This window comes from Archocentrus centrarchus, chromosome 11, assembly GCF_007364275.1.
Source record: "Archocentrus centrarchus isolate MPI-CPG fArcCen1 chromosome 11, fArcCen1, whole genome shotgun sequence".
Taxonomy (NCBI): domain Eukaryota; kingdom Metazoa; phylum Chordata; class Actinopteri; order Cichliformes; family Cichlidae; genus Archocentrus; species Archocentrus centrarchus.
Genome location: NC_044356.1, coordinates 8,306,864 through 8,323,760, shown reverse-complemented (window position 1 = coordinate 8,323,760; position 16,897 = coordinate 8,306,864). Strand labels below are relative to the sequence as shown.

The window sequence follows — 16,897 nt, the reverse complement described above, 5'->3', positions numbered from 1 at the left end:
GCCAAAGGATGTAGTTAAGGTAGCTTGTTAATAATATTTTATTTATTGCCTGTTAAACCTGTCAGCCAAGTGAGCAAAGTTTAAAACCTTTAATTTACAGCTTCGGATGCCGTGCAAACTGAATTTATTCCAATAAAGCACAGCAGATGAACTGATTGATAGCTGAACCGGTGAAGCGTGACTGATTAAATTCAAAACACCTGATCAATTATACAGCGCTGTGCAAAAGTCCTGAGCCACTCCTCATTTCTTCGTGTGGAAATGGGTGCAGCGATCTATTTAAATGTGCCAACATACATGGAAATGCAGCATATAAGGCAAAAACAGCTTGTACAATTCTAATGAGCTTGAAAGTCAGTATTTGGTGTGACCACCTTTATTCTTCACAGCTAAAACCGCTCATTGTTCCAAGAATATGGTTTTCTGTCTGTCGTCATCGGAGTTTTTTTGTAGACTGAGAAAAAAAAAGAAATTGGAGGCAAATCGTGTTTTGTTTTTGTTTTGTTTTTTTCTATTATTGCAACAGGCTGCGAGTAAGTGCCTAAAAATATAAATTATGTAAAATAATGTAAATAAAAACAAAGATTTAACATCTCACAAACCTACATTTTATTTGCAGCAGAACATGGAAAACATTAACGTTTAAACTGAGGAAAATTTAAGTTTTTTTCCCCCCTCTGAAAAGGCAACAAAATGCCTGGAAAGTAGCACTGAAAAACAGCTGGAGGACGATTGTGTGACTAGTAATGTGGCAGTGGCAGTTTCTCAGAGGGAAAGATGTGGTGACCCCTTGTGAACAAGGGAGCAGCTGAAAGTAGCTTCCTAGAAGAATCTTGGTCCAGACCTTTGCTGAAAACATTTGGTGCATCATGACACAAGCGACACAACAAAGATGAACAGGACAAAGATCCCTTCACAGGTCCTGCTGCTCTGCTCAGTTCAGACTGTTAAGGGGGGGGGCCACAGTGGTAAACACGGCCCTGTCTCTTGCTGCTATCACATTCAAGAAGGGCTACTATTTTTATTAAAATGGTACATTTTCTCAGTTCAAGCATGTGATGTTTGTTGTGTTCTGTTACAATTCTGAGATCACTGAATTGTTACTTTTTCCCCAACGTCCCAACTGTCTCGTTGAAATCTTTCTGCTGCTGCGCGATGCCAAACCCTCTGACTCACTCTTTGCCTCTTTGCGCTGCCTTTGGTCATTTTGTTAGCCGTAAAATCCTTTTTAGACACAACTTTTTAGCTGCAAGCCTCGAGGCTGCAGAGTGTGGTTGGTTTAAGTGTTAATGATGTACATATTCCACTTCTATGAGAAAAGTATAAGTGTGAGGCAGGTGCATCTGAAAGCCAGCTGCCTGTTAGTCACTGATGGTTGTGACATTATTTCCTCTCCTAGAAGACACGAGACACAGCCGTGATAAAACGCCGGTATGACCTCTCTGGATTTGAGTAACTGTATCATGAGGTCATTGTGTTATTGGACCTTTGGACTGAGCTTATTTTGATGTCTTTGCAGTCGCCGTCTAAAGAAAAAAGTGAGGGAAGCTTTATGGCTGGAAAGAAGAGTAAGAACAATTTGAGAACTTGTAGAACAATTCACTACATCCTCTTCTGTACAAATATAACTAATTTAAAAAAATATATATTTCTGACCTGCAGAACAGAAACCGAGAGAAGATTCTTCATGACAGGGTACGTCATAATCGTGACGTAGGAGTCAACAAATGGTAGATCTCTGCTGTACAGATGAATCGGAGTGGATTTTATTTTTATTTCAGCTCAAGAGGCTTCTTAAATTTCCCCCGAAGTCTCCTCTTGACATTCTGACCCAGATGGGCGAGTCCAGTCAGGCAGGTGTTTCCACAGGTGGCTCGGGCCGGCTGCCCTCCTTCCAGCCTTACCTCGGGTGATTATGTATTTATTTGCTGACATCTTCCTCTGTTAATTCTTTTCTGTCGGGCTGTAACTGGTTATTTTCAAATTTAATCAGAACACTACTCCAAATTTAAATAAAAATAAATAAAACCATCATTTTATAGGCTTGTATAAAAGCTGGACAGTATGGAGACACAATTCTATTCTATAATTCTATTTGGTGCAACAAACTAACAATATAAGAATTTCACTCACTGAAACTGAAGTGAAACTTTTGTTATTACTCATAATTCCATTAAAATCTCCCAAGAGCACGAACACAGTGGAGAGGTTCAGGCAGCTCTGCCTGCCTGTGTCGACTCCTTCAGGGCCTCCGTGCCCCTGACTCCAGTGTTTAAGGTGGACTGGTTCTAAAACCAGGCTGTAAAATGGCTTTTTTTTTCAACACTGCAGAGTCAGTGCACTTCAGTTTTTCAGCTCCAGAGTTTGCTGCTTGACTGCTAAATGCTACAGTACAAGGTGATGTCCAATAAACTGAGGGCTGTTTTTTTTTAATTATCAGAATAGATGGAATAGTCATTTTACATGAAACTCATGTTAGTGTTGTGGGGTTAGAGCACTGATGCAGCTTCAGCTCGCCGCGTGTTACAGGTGCGAATCCTCAGACGATGACGACTGGAGGATGATCGGCAGGCCGAGGAACATGAGACGCAGCAGCGTGAGCTTACTGGAGCAGCAGCCCAAAATGACGCCCAGAATGAGATCAGTCATCCTCTGCTGGTTGATGGAGGTTTGTTCTCTTCTGTCTCTAAAGATAAGATTGTAACTTTGTATAAAATCAAAGCTGTTGAATCTTGTGGTTTTTAGGCTGGTGAATACAAATGATTCATCTGCTTAGAAATGCTGCATTAACAGTAACATTCATGACTCTTCCTGTAGGTGTGTGAGACCTACGCTATTCACAGGCAGACGTTCTACCTGGCGCAGGACTACTTTGACCGGTTTCTGTTGCTCGAGAAAAATCTGAAGCTGGGTGCGATGCAGCTCATCGTGCTCACGTGCCTTCTTATAGCATCAAAGATGGAGGTGAGAAAGGAAGGGGTTCAGATAATAAAACGGTGCCATGCAGGGTCTGGAGGATCTCAAACAAGTGAAAACCTTTGAGGGGGGGCTAAAGATGGGAAGAGGACAGACTGATATTTTTCTAAATTACTGTATACAACAGTTTATCCTGTGTTTTTGGGCTTCCTTGTAATTTTGTGTTTTACATGTTTTTTGAGCTGGTTTTTGTTTTTAAGCTCGGCTGTTTCGATGATAAAGTCAAACTGTTACATCTGTGCCACACAAACTTTGTCGGCCGTAACTCGAACATTCAAATTCACACCACGGATTCACCTACTAAACTTCAAATCTCTGTGACCTTGACCAGAAGGTAAAGGTCAGAGGTCATGTTTTTTGGAAGTCTTGTGAACACAATAACTTGACTGACCTCTCCTAGGATGTTAAATTCACACCATAGATGCATACAGTTCACACTACACCATCAAACTTTACACACTCGTTTACTGCCTTTAGTGTAACAACACTTTGAACCCCTCCACCACCACCACCACCACTGGCCCCTGCTCGGTGGTGGTGAGATACTTTGAGTATCTCCACCACCTCAGCTGGAAGAATTAGATTCATTTACTTGGTTACTAGAAAAGTGTTCCTTGGTGTTTGTGATTATGTTGAGTATTTTATTTCTTTATAGGAAACTCGGCCTTTAAAGATCCGACATCTGTCATATGTAGCTAACGGAATCTACCTTGTAGAAGAATTCCGGGATATGGAGTTGGTAATTTTGAAGGTAATGCTGATTTTTAAAATCAAAACATTTTGACTGTCATATGAACCTCTGCAACTCTTTTTGTGTATCGTGTGCTTTTTAGGCACTGCGGTGGTACATTCGTCCAGATACGGCTCTGACCTGGCTGAAGTCCTTCTTGCAGGTGTTGACGGCAGAGGACAACTCTGACCCGATGGAGCAGCAGTTCCCAAAAGATATTTACATAAAAATTACAAATGTAGGTGTTTACATTTGAGGCACAAACTTTTTAGTCATATTAGAGATGTGAAATCTGGCTTTGTTGCCCTCGTTTGAGGGCAGGACCGTTTCACTGAGTCTGTAGTAGCTCATGGTGTGTGTGTGTGTGTGTGTGTGTGTTAGCTTTTAGATCTGTGCATCCTTGACGTGAACTCGCTGGACACGCCCTATCACGGGCTGGCTGCCTCAGTCCTGTGTCATTTTGTGGATCAGGAACTGGTGCAACAAATTACAGGTAAGAGTCGGGGTTAAAAATGAATGTGGGGAGAAAAAAACCTGGTTTATAAACTGGGCCTGACACACCTGAACTGAACATCTGCGGTTATCCCCGTCTGTCAAGGTGTGCCCAAAGATCTTCTCCAGCCATGCGTCGACTGGATGTTGCCCTTCATGGAAGCATTGGAGGAGTTTGGCTCTGAGCCACAGAAGCACTTTCCCACCATAAAAAAAGAAGACCAACACAACATCCAGACAAAACTGGACTACATGACCGTTTTGGTTAGTCTAATTTTTTTTCTAATACTGTGATTGTAAATTTAAGAATATCGTCCTTATTAAGGTGACACTCTGCCATGTTCAAACTCAGTCAGGAAAATGACCCGACCTTAAAGATGTAGATGATGCAAAATTTCAGGTCTCAAGATTATACAAAAAGCTTACAGATGAAAGTTGGTCCAAAGCGATGTGATGGAAGCATCTGACATACTGAGGGAGGAAAATACCTTTCAGAATACTTTAACCCATATCTGCCCTTTAACTACTTTAACGACTGACCAATCTGATAACTGCCCTTCCCACTGCACCCAATCACTACTTCATCAGGTAGTCTGATATCTAATCAATTACATGGCAGCAACTCCATGCACTCAGCCTTCCAGACATGGTTGCAAGGTCCTTCTGAAGTTGGAACTGAGCATCAGAATAGGAGATCATGGTTGCTGGTGCCAGATCGGCTGACCTGAGTGTTTCAGAAACTGTTGATCGACTGATCACAGAACAGTCTCTAAGAATTCAACAGTAGATTGGAAGATGTCACCTGGTCTGACTCGATTTCTGCTGCAGTGGTTTAATGCTGGGTGTGACGTTTACTTGGCACACTATGCACCTCAGCCTCCCAGAGTGCTGCAGGTAACTGTCCATCCCTTTTGACCTTAGTATACCCATCTTCTGATGGCTGTTTCCACCAGGATACTCTGCCATGTCACAAAGCTCAAATCATCTCAATCTAGTTTCTTGAACATGACTGAGTTCACTGCACTCCAGTCACCGGATCTCAACCCAGTTGAACACCTGTGAGATCACATAACGGATCTGCTGCAGCAAATGTGACGCTATCATGTCAACATGGACCAAAATCTGTGCCATGAAGAATTAAAGCAGCTCTGAAGGCTGACAGGAGTCCAACCCAGGGGTACCTAATGAAGTGGCCAGTACTGCTTTGGGTGCCTTTTGTCTGGCACTGTTTTTCACAACCTGTCCCAGAGACAAACTACCAGAAACAAGAATGTAAAGTCACAGCTAAGAGCAATAATTAGACTAATTACCTCAGCCAGTGCTAATTCTCTCTCCACCAATCAGGAACTGAGTCTCTGAATTAGTTTGATATTAAGAACATCAACAGACTGTCTGTCTGTCTTATTTCAGTAAGATGTCTATTAGGCTCAGTCAGGTTAATGTCAACTATCACAGTAAATCCAACTCTAAACTGTTACCTGCATGTGTCATCACATCATTTCTGACTTTGAGCTGTTTTCTTTCAGGACAGTGCTTACAAAGCAGTACACGGTGTGTCTCCCAAAAGAGATGTGAATCCGCTCGATGTGGCCTCGTACAGACAGAGGATTTATGTGCCTGGACAAGGACTCACACCTCCAGAATATTCCTCCTGATGCAATAGAGAGAATCCTTTTAACAGTAAGTCTGAAGCTGTTATCGGCTTGCAGAACCATCTGGAAGTTCCCTCGACGTTATCCAGCAGAGCTGCCTGTGACTGCAAGTGTCCACCTCAGTCTGATCTGACCAAGCTGGGTATTAATCTGCTTAAAGTCCGTGTGATCCAGCATGCCACCATGAGACTGGAGCTAATAACTGTTAGTTTACAGTGAGTGGGCATCGTGTGTCCCCAGCAGCTCCCCCATATCAAAACTTCCTGATGTGTGCCACGTATGAGAGCACAAGGTGGGAGCTCCAAACTCCGTCCATCCTAACTCTTCCGCTTATTCAAGTCAGGAGCATATCCCTCCTGCAAGCACTAAACTGCTAATGTTACATTTGTAAGCTTTTGTAATCTTTGAAGGCCACTGTAACTGTGGCTTTTTTTTTTTTTTTTTTTTTTTTTTTTTTTTTTTTTTTTTTTTAAGCTTTTAAGTTTTCTTTTAGAAAAGTGTAAGTTTGTAACCTGAAGGAGAACTACGAAATTATAAGGTGGATTTTTTTTTTTTTTTTTTAAAACTTCTCCCCTTTTTATTCTGACCCTGAAGTAGTTTAAATGTAAAATATGCTACAGCTCAGCTTTTTAAACAAAAACATTTTAAAATAAATGTACCAGAGTGAGCTTTTTTTTTTTTTTTTTTTTTTTAAATATAAAAACTGACTCAGGTCGTTCCTCTTCAGGTCATCTCTGCTGACCTTCATCCAGATGTGATTTAACTCAGGGTGTTTTTGTTTTTATAAGTTTATTGCAAATTATGAAAAGAATACAAATGAACTGTATACCACAAAATAAAATGTCTATTCCCACTCTGAAGTCTAACACTGCTTCATGTGTTTACTAGAAGTACAGTTTGGCCATGGCCTGCAGGAATCTCTTCTTCCTCTTCTGTGCAGCCAGCTGCAGCACTTCCTCTGGATTACTGGTGTTCAGCTCTGTCTGTCCGATCGCTTTTATCTGAGAAGTTGAGATGACATTAGTTTTATTATTGAAGGGGAAAAAGGACATTATCATACAGGTTCTGTTAGTTACTTCCAAACACATTTTTACCTAAAATCTGAAGCTGTACTATAAAGTTAAATATAGCTAAGCTTTCTTTGCATTAACAGGCTTTACACAACCTAAACACCCCCTGTAAGATTTTTAAATTTGTTGACCGGTCTTTGCTACGAGTCGCCAAATTTCTCATATCATGTTCTCTAGTCGTCGATCAGCTGTTTGGTCTCTTCCTGCTGTCACTCTTTTATATTGTACCACAGAGAAGTCATAAAATCAGTTTGAGATTGTGGTCTGACGGTATCAGCTGTGGGGGGGTTTAAAGACTTACCGCTATTTGTCTCTTCTCAGTCTCGCCCCGTTTGTGGTGAATATCTGAACACCTGATCAGGAAACCAAACACTGATCACATGCCTTGAAAAGAAATGTGACAAATTATGAAAAATCTACATGGAGGATGATCTGCTTTATGACCAGTGACTCTGATTGCCTTTATTTCAGCTCATCTTTTACATGAAGGATACGTGTGAGATATTCCAGGATGGTGACGTCCCAGATGTAGTCGTAGAACGAGTCCATGGCGTCATGACTGTAATGTGAGACGATATCGTGTATTAAGAATGTGTCTGGGTTGTGTGTGGCGTGTCCTGCAGGCCCGTACCTGTTCTGCTCTTGAAGAGCTTTGAACGCCGTCATGTAGTCGACTTCTCTCAGAAACTGGCACAGAATGGCAACCTGAGGAGAATCAATGTTGAGACATCTACAGTCAGCTTTACCAGCAGGGACGCACGGATACATGAAGCAAAGCATTGCATCATATCAATAAATGAATTATTCTGTATCAGGGCCTGTCACTCATCGATCCTGTTCTGCTAAATGTTCAGTGTGAGGTGGAGCTTGCTTTTATTTACGTCCATTTTCCCTGGGGCAAAATTTATTTAAGTGCTTCCCTATAAATAAGCTATTTCCCAGCAGGTAATTTTAATTCAACTTCCCAAACAAGCAGTTTGACCTCTGACCTGTGTGTGGCAGTTGAGCATTGAACAGCATTTAATCATCCTCTTCAGAACCTGAAATATAACAGAAGTGTGGCTGTTAGGGGAGTTTTGTCTCTGTGGAGCGCTCTGGTGTTAGCCTGTGTTTTACCTGGTCAGTGTAAAAGTCGGGGGGGACGGCTTTGGTGAAGAAGTCTGAGCACACAGCTCCAGCCTGCAGGTAAAGGTTCAGCGCTGCAGAGTACTGATTGGTCACTACGGCGAGAGAGAGAGAGAGAAGTGCTGTTCAGGCTGTGGGTGGTTGTCTGAAAACACCTTAAAGTATATTCAGTCGCTTCCAAGCATTTTAAGTTTCACTGAATAATGAAAAAGGGTCGATGTGCTGGCGCTCCTTACCAAAGTAGATGTCGGCCTGCGTGATGAGCCACGATTGATTATTGGGGTTTAGAGTGAGGGCGTAGGACACCAACTCTTTGACCGTCACAGCCACGGCTTCTACATCCACCGCCTGTATGCTGCTCGACACACAGATCGCAACATTTAGGGCTTTTCCTGCAGTGTGTGTGTGTTCTTAAAGTGGACCTAATTATGACTTCCTTACGGTCGGTCGCATAAACACTGGCAGTGATTGATGCTCATTAAACACGACCAATGATTCAAATAATGAGGTCGATGTATGCATAAGTGAGTCAAAAACTCAGGCTTTCATTTCAGCTACTCTTCACGGTGTGTGATGTCAGTGAGGAAACACCCCTAATGTCAAACCTTCTGTTTGCAAAGGCTAGCCAAGCAGATGAAAGCTGACTTAAAAGAAGAGGATGAACCGAGGAGCCTGAGTCTAAGTCAAATAAGGATTATTCTGAGTCAGACTTGACAAAACATTTCTCTCAGCTTTGAGCAGTTTAGGTGTTGAGGACAGGAAAGGAGACCCACGCAGCAGAAACTGTCGGCACAGCGAAAGCAGGCCAAACTGGCCCGAGTGAAAAAACAGCAACTGGAAAAGTAGTTCTTACTTTGGAAGCGAAGACGGCCAGATGGAGAGGTGCTCTGCAGTAACTTCATTTACGATGTCGTCCTGAAGGGGGGAAAAAAAAAAACAAAAAACGAGGTTGAAGGTGCAGACAGAAACTAAAGCAGAGCTGAAATCCTCCAGTTTTCAGGCTCAGATTCAGACGTACCCGCACGATGCTGTGGAGTCTCACAAACAGTGAGATCAAAGTCGTCAGCACCAGTGGCTCCTGAAAGAAATTAGATTAAAAAAAAAAAATATATATATATATATCACAAATTAAAAAAACAGTTAAAACATTTTTAATACTTCCACAGTGTCTTTAAGTTGGTATTTGTCTATACTTACTCTAATTTTCTTGATGAACGTGATGAATTTGCTCCTACACGGGTCACAAAGAGAACAGTGTGAGTTTACAGGAATCTTAAACAGTCACATCTTCAGTGCGGTCTGTGGCATACCGGTGCAGGATGCCCATGGAGGACTCCCTCTGTTTAATGAGGCCCACTCGGCCATCACTGTTCCTCTTGTGTTGGATGGAGATGCTGCAGATCTGAACCACCACATCCCAAAGCTCCTTGGCGGTGCGTCGGCTTTCTTTAGGACCTGGAAGCTCTTTGCAGGTGGATGCGAGGAGCTGACCGAGCTATCGGGAGAAAACGGGACAAATTTAATGAAAGAAAACGACTAAATATCTGGTCAATAAATCCCAGACCGCCCCCACAGTTTGTGTGAACCCGCAGAACGCCGTGTATCTAAATATGGGAAAATTAATCATGAAAGAATACAAATAAAATGATGCACAAATGTCAGAACTGTGTTGTGTGGCTGGTCGGTGTTTCTGACATTTCTCTCTTGAAAGCTGCTCAAAACAAGCTGTCAGAAATACTGGAGAGAAGATTCGCATCATTGGAGCTTCTGCCAAGAGGAAACTGCATGTTTGGTAGTTAAAATAAAGCACAGACTCGTTACCTTGATGTACGGGTTGTTCATGACCAGAGACGGTGGCACCTGCAGAGTCAGGTAGTCGTTCTCCCTCCAGTTCAGCATGAAGGCGACGCACTCCTCTCCCACCACCTGACGCAGAGGCAGATCTGAAGACAAAGACCAGGAAACCCTTTACTGCACCTCCAGAACTGATGGCATATCACATGGACCATAAGCTGTTTATGCTGCTTCATGTCGGTGACTGAAATCGCTTTAAATCATTTTTCCACTGCAAGAAAAACTCACAGTGAGGCACTCTTGTAGACACGTAACTATTAAATCCTTCAGGCTGTCAGTTTACTACTGTAGTCTGCAGTTAATGGAGCTCAGTCTGACCACTGATTGGATATGAGCTATAGTCAAAGTCTACTCTTGAGAGATTTTTATTCCATTATATAAAAATCTGTCCTGTCTCCTGTCACAGACGTATCCTTACTGGCACTACACGACTCCACCGTGTTTCCATCAACTCACCGTGAATCCTCATCTCCAGGTAACCTCTGACCCTGCTGACCAGGTCAGGGGGCGGCCGCTCCTTGCTGCCCTCGGCCGCCATCGTCTCGTGCGCGCGGACCTCCAGCAGCAGGATCTCGTTCAGCATAACCTGCCTCAGCTTCGGGGAAAACTCGGTGACGAGCTCCAGGCAGGCTGAGAAAAGCTGCCGTGCGTGGGCGAAGTCCTGAGAAAAAAACGTTCCAGGTGTTAAACAGTTAAAATTATACTCAATAATGATTTCAAAGTATAGTTATTAAGTGTAATTATTATCTCGGGCCCCCCGAGCACGGATAATGGCTCAGACCTTTATGGATATGCAGTGGAGTCCTTTGGCCATGAGGATATAGACCAGATCCTTGGTCAGGTTGTCTTTAATGCCGAGGATCACATTGATGTAGTCTGGAGGAACCTCCCACTGCGCACACAAACAGGAAGTGGTATGTTAATTCACGTGATCGTTTTTACTATATCGCACATCTTACACTGAACACATAAATGTAGTGATGAAGACCAGACAAGTTTATAGTATAAGTTACTTGGAGGATGGATGGAGATGGACACAGGCGGGAAACTGTCTCATTCAGGTCCCATCAGGTGATCACTGTGTGCGACTTTCAATAAAATCTGACCCATAATGTAGGACGAGTGATTCTTGTGACAGACCCCTCATTGTGGCCATCAAGGGAAATGTAATAACCGATATATTTAATCACAGATATCTTGAACACATTAATGTTGAGCTCATGTCGCTGACCTTGCTGTTGACCCTCCAGAACGGCCGTTCGGCCATGCCGTGCAGTTCGATGAGGATCTGTCTGATCCTGCGCGGCTCCAGGGAAAGGATGAGCTGCTGCTCCAGCTGACCGATGTTCACACTAGCTGAAGCTGTGAAGGAACGGACCAAAAAGTGATGCGTGAGTGTCTCATTGCTGGGAACCTTTCGTGTGGAGAAGCAGCAGCGTATGCAGGGGAAGTCTCGGCTGCGTACCTGGAATGTCGTAGAAGGACGGCAGAGGTTTGGCGCTGAGGTTGATCGTGGCCGACCTCTTCCTCATCTGCTCCACCAGGAGCTTCCTCTCCTCCTCCTTCAGCAGCTCCATGAAGAGCTTATGGGATGACACTACAAACACCAGAGACAGGTCCTCCAAGCTTTCACACAGAGTCCTGCACCATAAGAAGTTTAGAAGGAAGACAAACGGCTCATGATTATCATTCTCTGCGCCAGCCCCAGTGACTCTGACTCTGCTGCGTGTCGCTCACCTCAGGAAATTAGCCATGTTTCTCCTGGACGCCTCAGACGGACGGTCTTTTTCCAGCGAACGTGTGCACACCTGCAGGAAAAAGAAAGTCTGACTCTAATCTGCGATGGCTTTGAACCCCAAACCCGAAAACAACTTTTACTGCATGAAATTTAACTGTAACTCTATTACCTCTAAAATAAAGTCCACCACTTGTTTGCTGGGTTTAAGGAGCAGCTGCTGAAAGCGCATGCTGAGGACCTCTCCTTCCAGAGCGTCTCGGACGGCGTTGCAGACGCACAGTTTGTGACACACCTCATCCAGGCCCGATTCCCTGCAGAGAGACAGCACGTTACTCAACACAACATGCTTTTACGTGACTTTATAACAAAACTACTGACTCGTACATTCATATGTTAACAGATTCCAGCTGTTGGCTGTACTTTGTTCTCCTTTTGGTTTACAGGTGAATGTTTGTGGGTTGTAAAATGGTCCACAAACATTCCAGAAACTGTATTTTCACAAGCAGACTGAGAGAAAGACTCACGAACAGACCAGAACTGCACTCGCTGGTTTAGTCAGCGCAAATTACACCTGCAGAGCTTCACCAGCGAGCTGAGTGTTTTGATTTTGTTGTTCCTCACCCTTGTTGGACTTGGTACAAGAACTCCCTGAGAACAGACCGTCTGAAGTGGCTTGGCAAGCTGCGGGACACGTTGTCTTTGATGAAGGCTTCGATGACGGCCTGCAGAGAATCGTAGTGGAATTTATTAACCATTTTTACCCAATATTCACGACCTAAACCTCCTTCTGTCTGAGCCACAACACTCGTAAGAATATAGAAGTTAAATGTCTCTCATGTGTTTGTTCTGACCAGGTAGTTGTGCGCCCGGATCAGGCTGTTAATCTGGTCGTAGGGTGTCGTCTGGGGGTCAGAGGGGTCACAGTCTCCAGTCAAAGCTCTGCAGGCGTTCCAGTATCCAGCCAGGCGCTTCTCATCCAGGTGAACATGAACAGTGGAGTCCAGCTAAAAGACAGAAAGAAGTAACTGAAAGGTAAACTGCCGTTACTGAAACAGCAGGTCAGCAGGTTTTGCCATCCTGATGCAGTTAAATCACAACATTGTGCTCAAGTATGGTTACCTTCTTTAGAAGTTCCTTTGTTTGCCTGAAGTGGTCCCGGGCCTTCTCATAGACCGGCTGATCTGTGCAGCCTTGATGGAAGAAAATGCCTCCCAAATCATAATGCACCTGAAACACAAAAAAAGTACTTCCATTGTTCTCGGGAAAAATCTTCTTTATTCAGAACGAAGCTCCAAAAATGAGTCCTAGAGAGACAAAGCTGTACACGCCACCAACCTGGCAGTGCAACTCATCTGCGCTGATGCAAAGTCCCGCTGTCGAGGACTCCGTCTCTCCGTTGGCGGCGGTGTCGGCAGCCAGCAGGTCCAGAGTCCTTATGGTGTGAACGTAGAAGTCCTTCTTCAGTCGCACAGCTCCCTCCAGGACACTGATGGAATCGGCCGACTGCTCCTTCAGCTGAAGCGGGGATGTTAAAATGAAGTTTATCTGTTATTTACTTAATTATTATCATTAATATAATAATGACAATTAGTGTATGGATCACAAAATATGTTCTCACCACAGTAAGGATGTTTTCAGTCATTTCTTTCTCCTGCTGCACAATATTTAACCTAAACGAAGGCACAGTGAGCACTTTAGCACAGGTTCACCAATAATCTCTGCCTATGCTGGCACACACATTACATGACAGCTGGACCAACAACTGGAACTGCTACTGAAAGTAACACAAGCCATGATGGTGGAGGAAATACAAATACAGCAACATATTGTAGCTGTGCAGGGAGCATCGTCGATCAGGTATCCACATCAGAGGAAGCCGAGGAGTACCCACACAAAAACAGATGAAATCACAAAGGTCTGTGAGCTTAGCTTTGAGGTTTTGGGTTCATATTTTGTGACTGATTAGGTCCGATCTGAATGTGGGCACCCCAGAGTTTTAAAACTAAAGCAGGGCCAGCAGTGCTTCTATGTTTTAGAGGTCCTGAAGCTCCATCACAGCAGCAGAGTGGAGGGCAGGCGAGATCGTAACATAACACACATTTTAAAACAAAAACATGAGTGTTGCTGAACCCTAAGTGGTAACAGGGAGGAAGAGGAAGCAGTTACATGTTCATCTGGTGGGGTCCAGGTTTGGTTTGTTTCTCTGGGAAGCTGCTCAGCACGATTGTTCTGATGGCCCTTCAAAAGGCAAAAGACAAATGAGACAAAGGAATGGTTACAATGTCTACCTGTACAATAAAGCAAGAAAATAAGCATGATTCCATATCAGTGTGTATACGTTAAAATTTTAGATATTTAGATGGATGTTTAGATTTTTTTTTTGTTTGCAAGCCAGAAGATTGAATAACAATAAGATCAAAACTTCCAAATTAATAAGAGATTCAATCTATAGTCACAGTTTGTGACTTTGACACAAAGAAAAAGAAACATCTGTTTTACAGGTTTACTGCTTTCAGGTGGCCTCAGAGCGTCGTCTCACTCACCAGCGGTTGTAGATGATTACAGCCATGGCGGTGGTTGGAGGGAGAGTGGAGAGGTCCAGGTCCACGTGTTTCACCCCTGGCGGCACTTTGCTCACACACAGGAGTTCATTCAGCAGCATATTTAACACAGGAATGGTCAATCTGCCGAGCAGGAAGAACAGTAGGTAATAACGTAATATGAATTTGTTAAAACATATACTGAGATATATTCAGCTTGGCTTTTTCATGAAGAAACCGAGTTATCCAGAGTTGATTCTCCTCTGAAAATGGCAGATGTCCTTCTTTAACACACTGACTCACCCTTTCTCAATTACATCCAGATCCCACTTCATGTGAGCAGCTACTTTCAGTGCCAGCAGCTTCAACGTGCGGTTCCTGCGGTTGTCGGCCGGAGGCTGCACCTGATTCTGCTCGTTCACCGACGGCTTGGACGCCTGCTCCAGGAACTGGATGATCAGCTGCACTGGTGCCGGGTCTGCAAAAACAATCGTTATCAATAAACCATTACAAATCTGCGTAATCAAAGTTGAAGTCATGACCAAACCTGGGTATGATTTCTGCAGGTGCTTCTCCAGCAGGCTGCCATCAAGGAGAAACTCAAACCAGGAAGTCTGGAGAGGCGTGCTGGGCCGACTGCTGGTCACAGCAGCCACCCGGTCTGCTGCTTCTGCGCTCATCCTCGTCTAGTGGGCTGTGATGCAGGTATGGACATTAGCTTTATTTTGAATTGATCTCAAGGTAAAGAAGGAAATTAGATTTCTTGATTGAGGTTCTTTGTCAGTATAAATGTCATGGAATGAAACCCTGAATCTCAGATGTATTTGCATCATTTTAAGACACTAGATCAGTTGAGGACTGATGCCGTATAAACTGGTGACCTTAAGGTTAACAGTAACTCTAGGGGAGTTCAGTCAGGTCTGAAAAAAAATATTAGCTTTAAACCAAATGATTAAAATCAAATATTAATGCACCTACAAACACCTCATTCCAACTGTCAAGCACGGTGGTGGAGGGGTGATGATTCGGGACCTGGATACTTTGCAGCCACTGAGTCAACCATGAACTCAAAGCATTCTAGAGTCAAATGTGAGGCCTTCTGTCTGACAGATAAAGCCTGCCTAAATTGAGCCGTACGACAGGAAAAGGATCCCATGCACGTCAGGAAATCTACAACAGAACACCTGAAAAAGAAAAGAATTGAGGTGCTGCAGTGGATCAGTCAAAATCCAGACCTCAACCTGACTGAACTGCTGTAGTGGGACCTTGGCTGTGTATAAACAAACGCCCACAACCTCAATAAATTGAAGCAATGAAAGAAGAGAGAGTCAATAATCCTCCACAACAATGTGAGAAACTGAAAACTTCTTACAGAAATCCATTATTTCAAACTGATGCTGCTGAAGGAGCTTCTGCTGAATCAGGGGATTAGGGATGACTGTATTTGTAAAGCTGAACCTTAAAAAAATTGCCTTTGATTGAACTACTTTCCACTGCTTTAAATTAAGTACAGTAATCATGTAATGCTACATTTCATCTTGTGATAAAAACACAAATATAATCTCACATTTAAAAACATGTATTTTATATTTTCTGGGTAAAAATATTCATTGTTTCAAAATAAGACATTTAGTTTTCATATAGGTTATAAAGCTTTACCTGTCAGAGCAGCTAACGCACTAACATTTTCAGTCGTTGTCTAGAGGGTTTTAATCTAATTTATGGGTCGTCCCAACTGGGCGGGGATATCAACTGTATCCACCGGAACTACAACAATGTATGCGCAACAACGTGGATTCGGGCTGCCGTTATACATAAACCAAACGCACCCACCTCCCTGTTCTCTGTTGTGCTTGGAACCAGCAGTTTTGGCTAATGTTCCAGCTAGCATGTAGAGTTTAGCGCTTGCCCCGCACACGTAGGGACAAACTGTCTTACCTTAACGGGCCACGGTGATCCTCCAGAGGACAGGAGAACCAAATGTGCACCAAAATGTCAGAATTAGGAGCTGGAACAGCTACACTAATTCATTGTACGCTTCGCCATCGCTCCTCCGTAATTCCGGTTCCGCTTAGTCGCCAAGGAGACGCACAGAGCGCCATGGCTGCGCATATATGCCGCGTTCGGGTCCCGTTGTTTAGGGTCGTCCGAAATTTTAGGGTCAGGCTAGTTATTTCTACAGACATTAAATTGTACAGAACGGCTGACAGACTTTAAAAGTTAAAAAAATCATCAATATCTATGCAATAAACATAAGTCACTCATTTTAAAGTTTGCGGGCATTTAGTTTCACTTGATAACCAAGTAGTTAACATGCATAACTCAAAAATGTGCAAATCTGGGCAGTTTATAGAGTTTATAGTGAGGTTGGGGAACAAGCTAACCACTTTACATTACTACGGAATAAAAAGAGAGCTTGGGCACAGGATGATATTAAAATTGTCGTTTTCCCCATTCTACCGATAGGTCATGAATGCAGCATTATGCCTACGGGAGTCAAGCTAATTAATGACAATGAAAATGAGGCTGAAACAGTTTTTAATTAACTGACACAGTAAAACCCTTTTTTTTTTTAAATAAAATTATTGCTGGAAAATCTCAAAACATAACATTTTTTTTTTAGTTTAATTCAATTTCACTATTTTATTCACTTATAAGCTCTTTAAAGGTTTTGTGTAGAATAATTAAAATTTTTGTTTAATTTTGAAAGTACAATTTCT

General features: G+C 43.1%; 2 protein-coding genes across 5 annotated transcripts; one reads left to right on the top strand and one right to left on the bottom strand.

Annotated features, from left to right (window-relative positions):
* Window positions 1-1,807: 1,807 nt before the first annotated feature.
* LOC115788594 (G1/S-specific cyclin-E1-like) lies at window positions 1,808-6,241 on the top strand. Of its 2 annotated transcripts, none has more exons than XM_030741695.1 (8): window positions 1,808-1,909; window positions 2,530-2,668; window positions 2,818-2,964; window positions 3,632-3,727; window positions 3,810-3,944; window positions 4,088-4,199; window positions 4,305-4,462; window positions 5,730-6,241. In XM_030741695.1, exons 1-8 carry the CDS (start codon window positions 1,836-1,838, stop codon window positions 5,859-5,861), a joined length of 993 nt encoding a protein of 330 aa, XP_030597555.1. In that variant the 5' UTR covers window positions 1,808-1,835; the 3' UTR covers window positions 5,862-6,241. The 2 variants fall into 2 exon arrangements, with proteins under 2 accessions (XP_030597555.1, XP_030597556.1); XM_030741696.1 differs by having other exon boundaries at window positions 5,725-6,241.
* A 407-nt stretch (window positions 6,242-6,648) lies between these two features.
* Window positions 6,649-16,264, bottom strand: ints8 (integrator complex subunit 8). 3 transcript variants are annotated; one of them, XM_030741680.1, is made up of 28 exons: window positions 16,116-16,264; window positions 14,725-14,871; window positions 14,481-14,655; window positions 14,181-14,321; window positions 13,804-13,875; window positions 13,256-13,307; window positions 12,973-13,152; window positions 12,757-12,864; window positions 12,489-12,641; window positions 12,259-12,359; window positions 11,807-11,948; window positions 11,637-11,707; window positions 11,365-11,540; window positions 11,131-11,261; window positions 10,681-10,791; window positions 10,356-10,560; window positions 9,867-9,988; window positions 9,356-9,540; window positions 9,243-9,276; window positions 9,064-9,123; window positions 8,899-8,960; window positions 8,282-8,400; window positions 8,037-8,140; window positions 7,910-7,960; window positions 7,552-7,625; window positions 7,415-7,479; window positions 7,222-7,265; window positions 6,735-6,851 (listed from the first exon to the last, which is right to left on the bottom strand). In XM_030741680.1, the coding sequence occupies exons 2-28, from the start codon at window positions 14,855-14,857 to the stop codon at window positions 6,735-6,737; spliced, it is 2,988 nt and encodes a 995-aa protein (XP_030597540.1). In that variant the 5' UTR covers window positions 14,858-14,871; window positions 16,116-16,264. The 3 variants fall into 3 exon arrangements, with proteins under 3 accessions (XP_030597542.1, XP_030597540.1, XP_030597541.1); XM_030741681.1 differs by lacking the exon at window positions 16,116-16,264 and adding an exon at window positions 15,837-15,882; XM_030741682.1 differs by lacking the exon at window positions 16,116-16,264 and having other exon boundaries at window positions 6,649-6,851; window positions 14,725-14,857.
* Between the last annotated feature and the right edge of the window lie 633 nt (window positions 16,265-16,897).

Bases quoted from the DNA above. Each gene is read 5' to 3' on its own strand.
- LOC115788594 (XM_030741695.1), top strand. From the start codon at position 1,836: ATGGGCGAGTCCAGTCAGGCAGGTGTTTCCACAGGTGGCTCGGGCCGG. The intron at 3,728-3,809 runs GTAATGCTGATT...TGTGCTTTTTAG, and splicing joins TGGAGTTGGTAATTTTGAAG to GCACTGCGGTGGTACATTCG. The intron at 3,945-4,087 runs GTAGGTGTTTAC...TGTGTGTGTTAG, and splicing joins TTTACATAAAAATTACAAAT to CTTTTAGATCTGTGCATCCT.
- ints8 (XM_030741680.1), bottom strand. From the start codon at position 14,857: ATGAGCGCAGAAGCAGCAGACCGGGTGGCTGCTGTGACCAGCAGTCGG. The intron at 10,561-10,680 runs GTCTGAGCCATT...TTTTTTTCTCAG, and splicing joins TCCACTGCATATCCATAAAG to GACTTCGCCCACGCACGGCA. The intron at 8,961-9,063 runs GTACGTCTGAAT...TCCCCCCTTCAG, and splicing joins GACTCCACAGCATCGTGCGG to GACGACATCGTAAATGAAGT.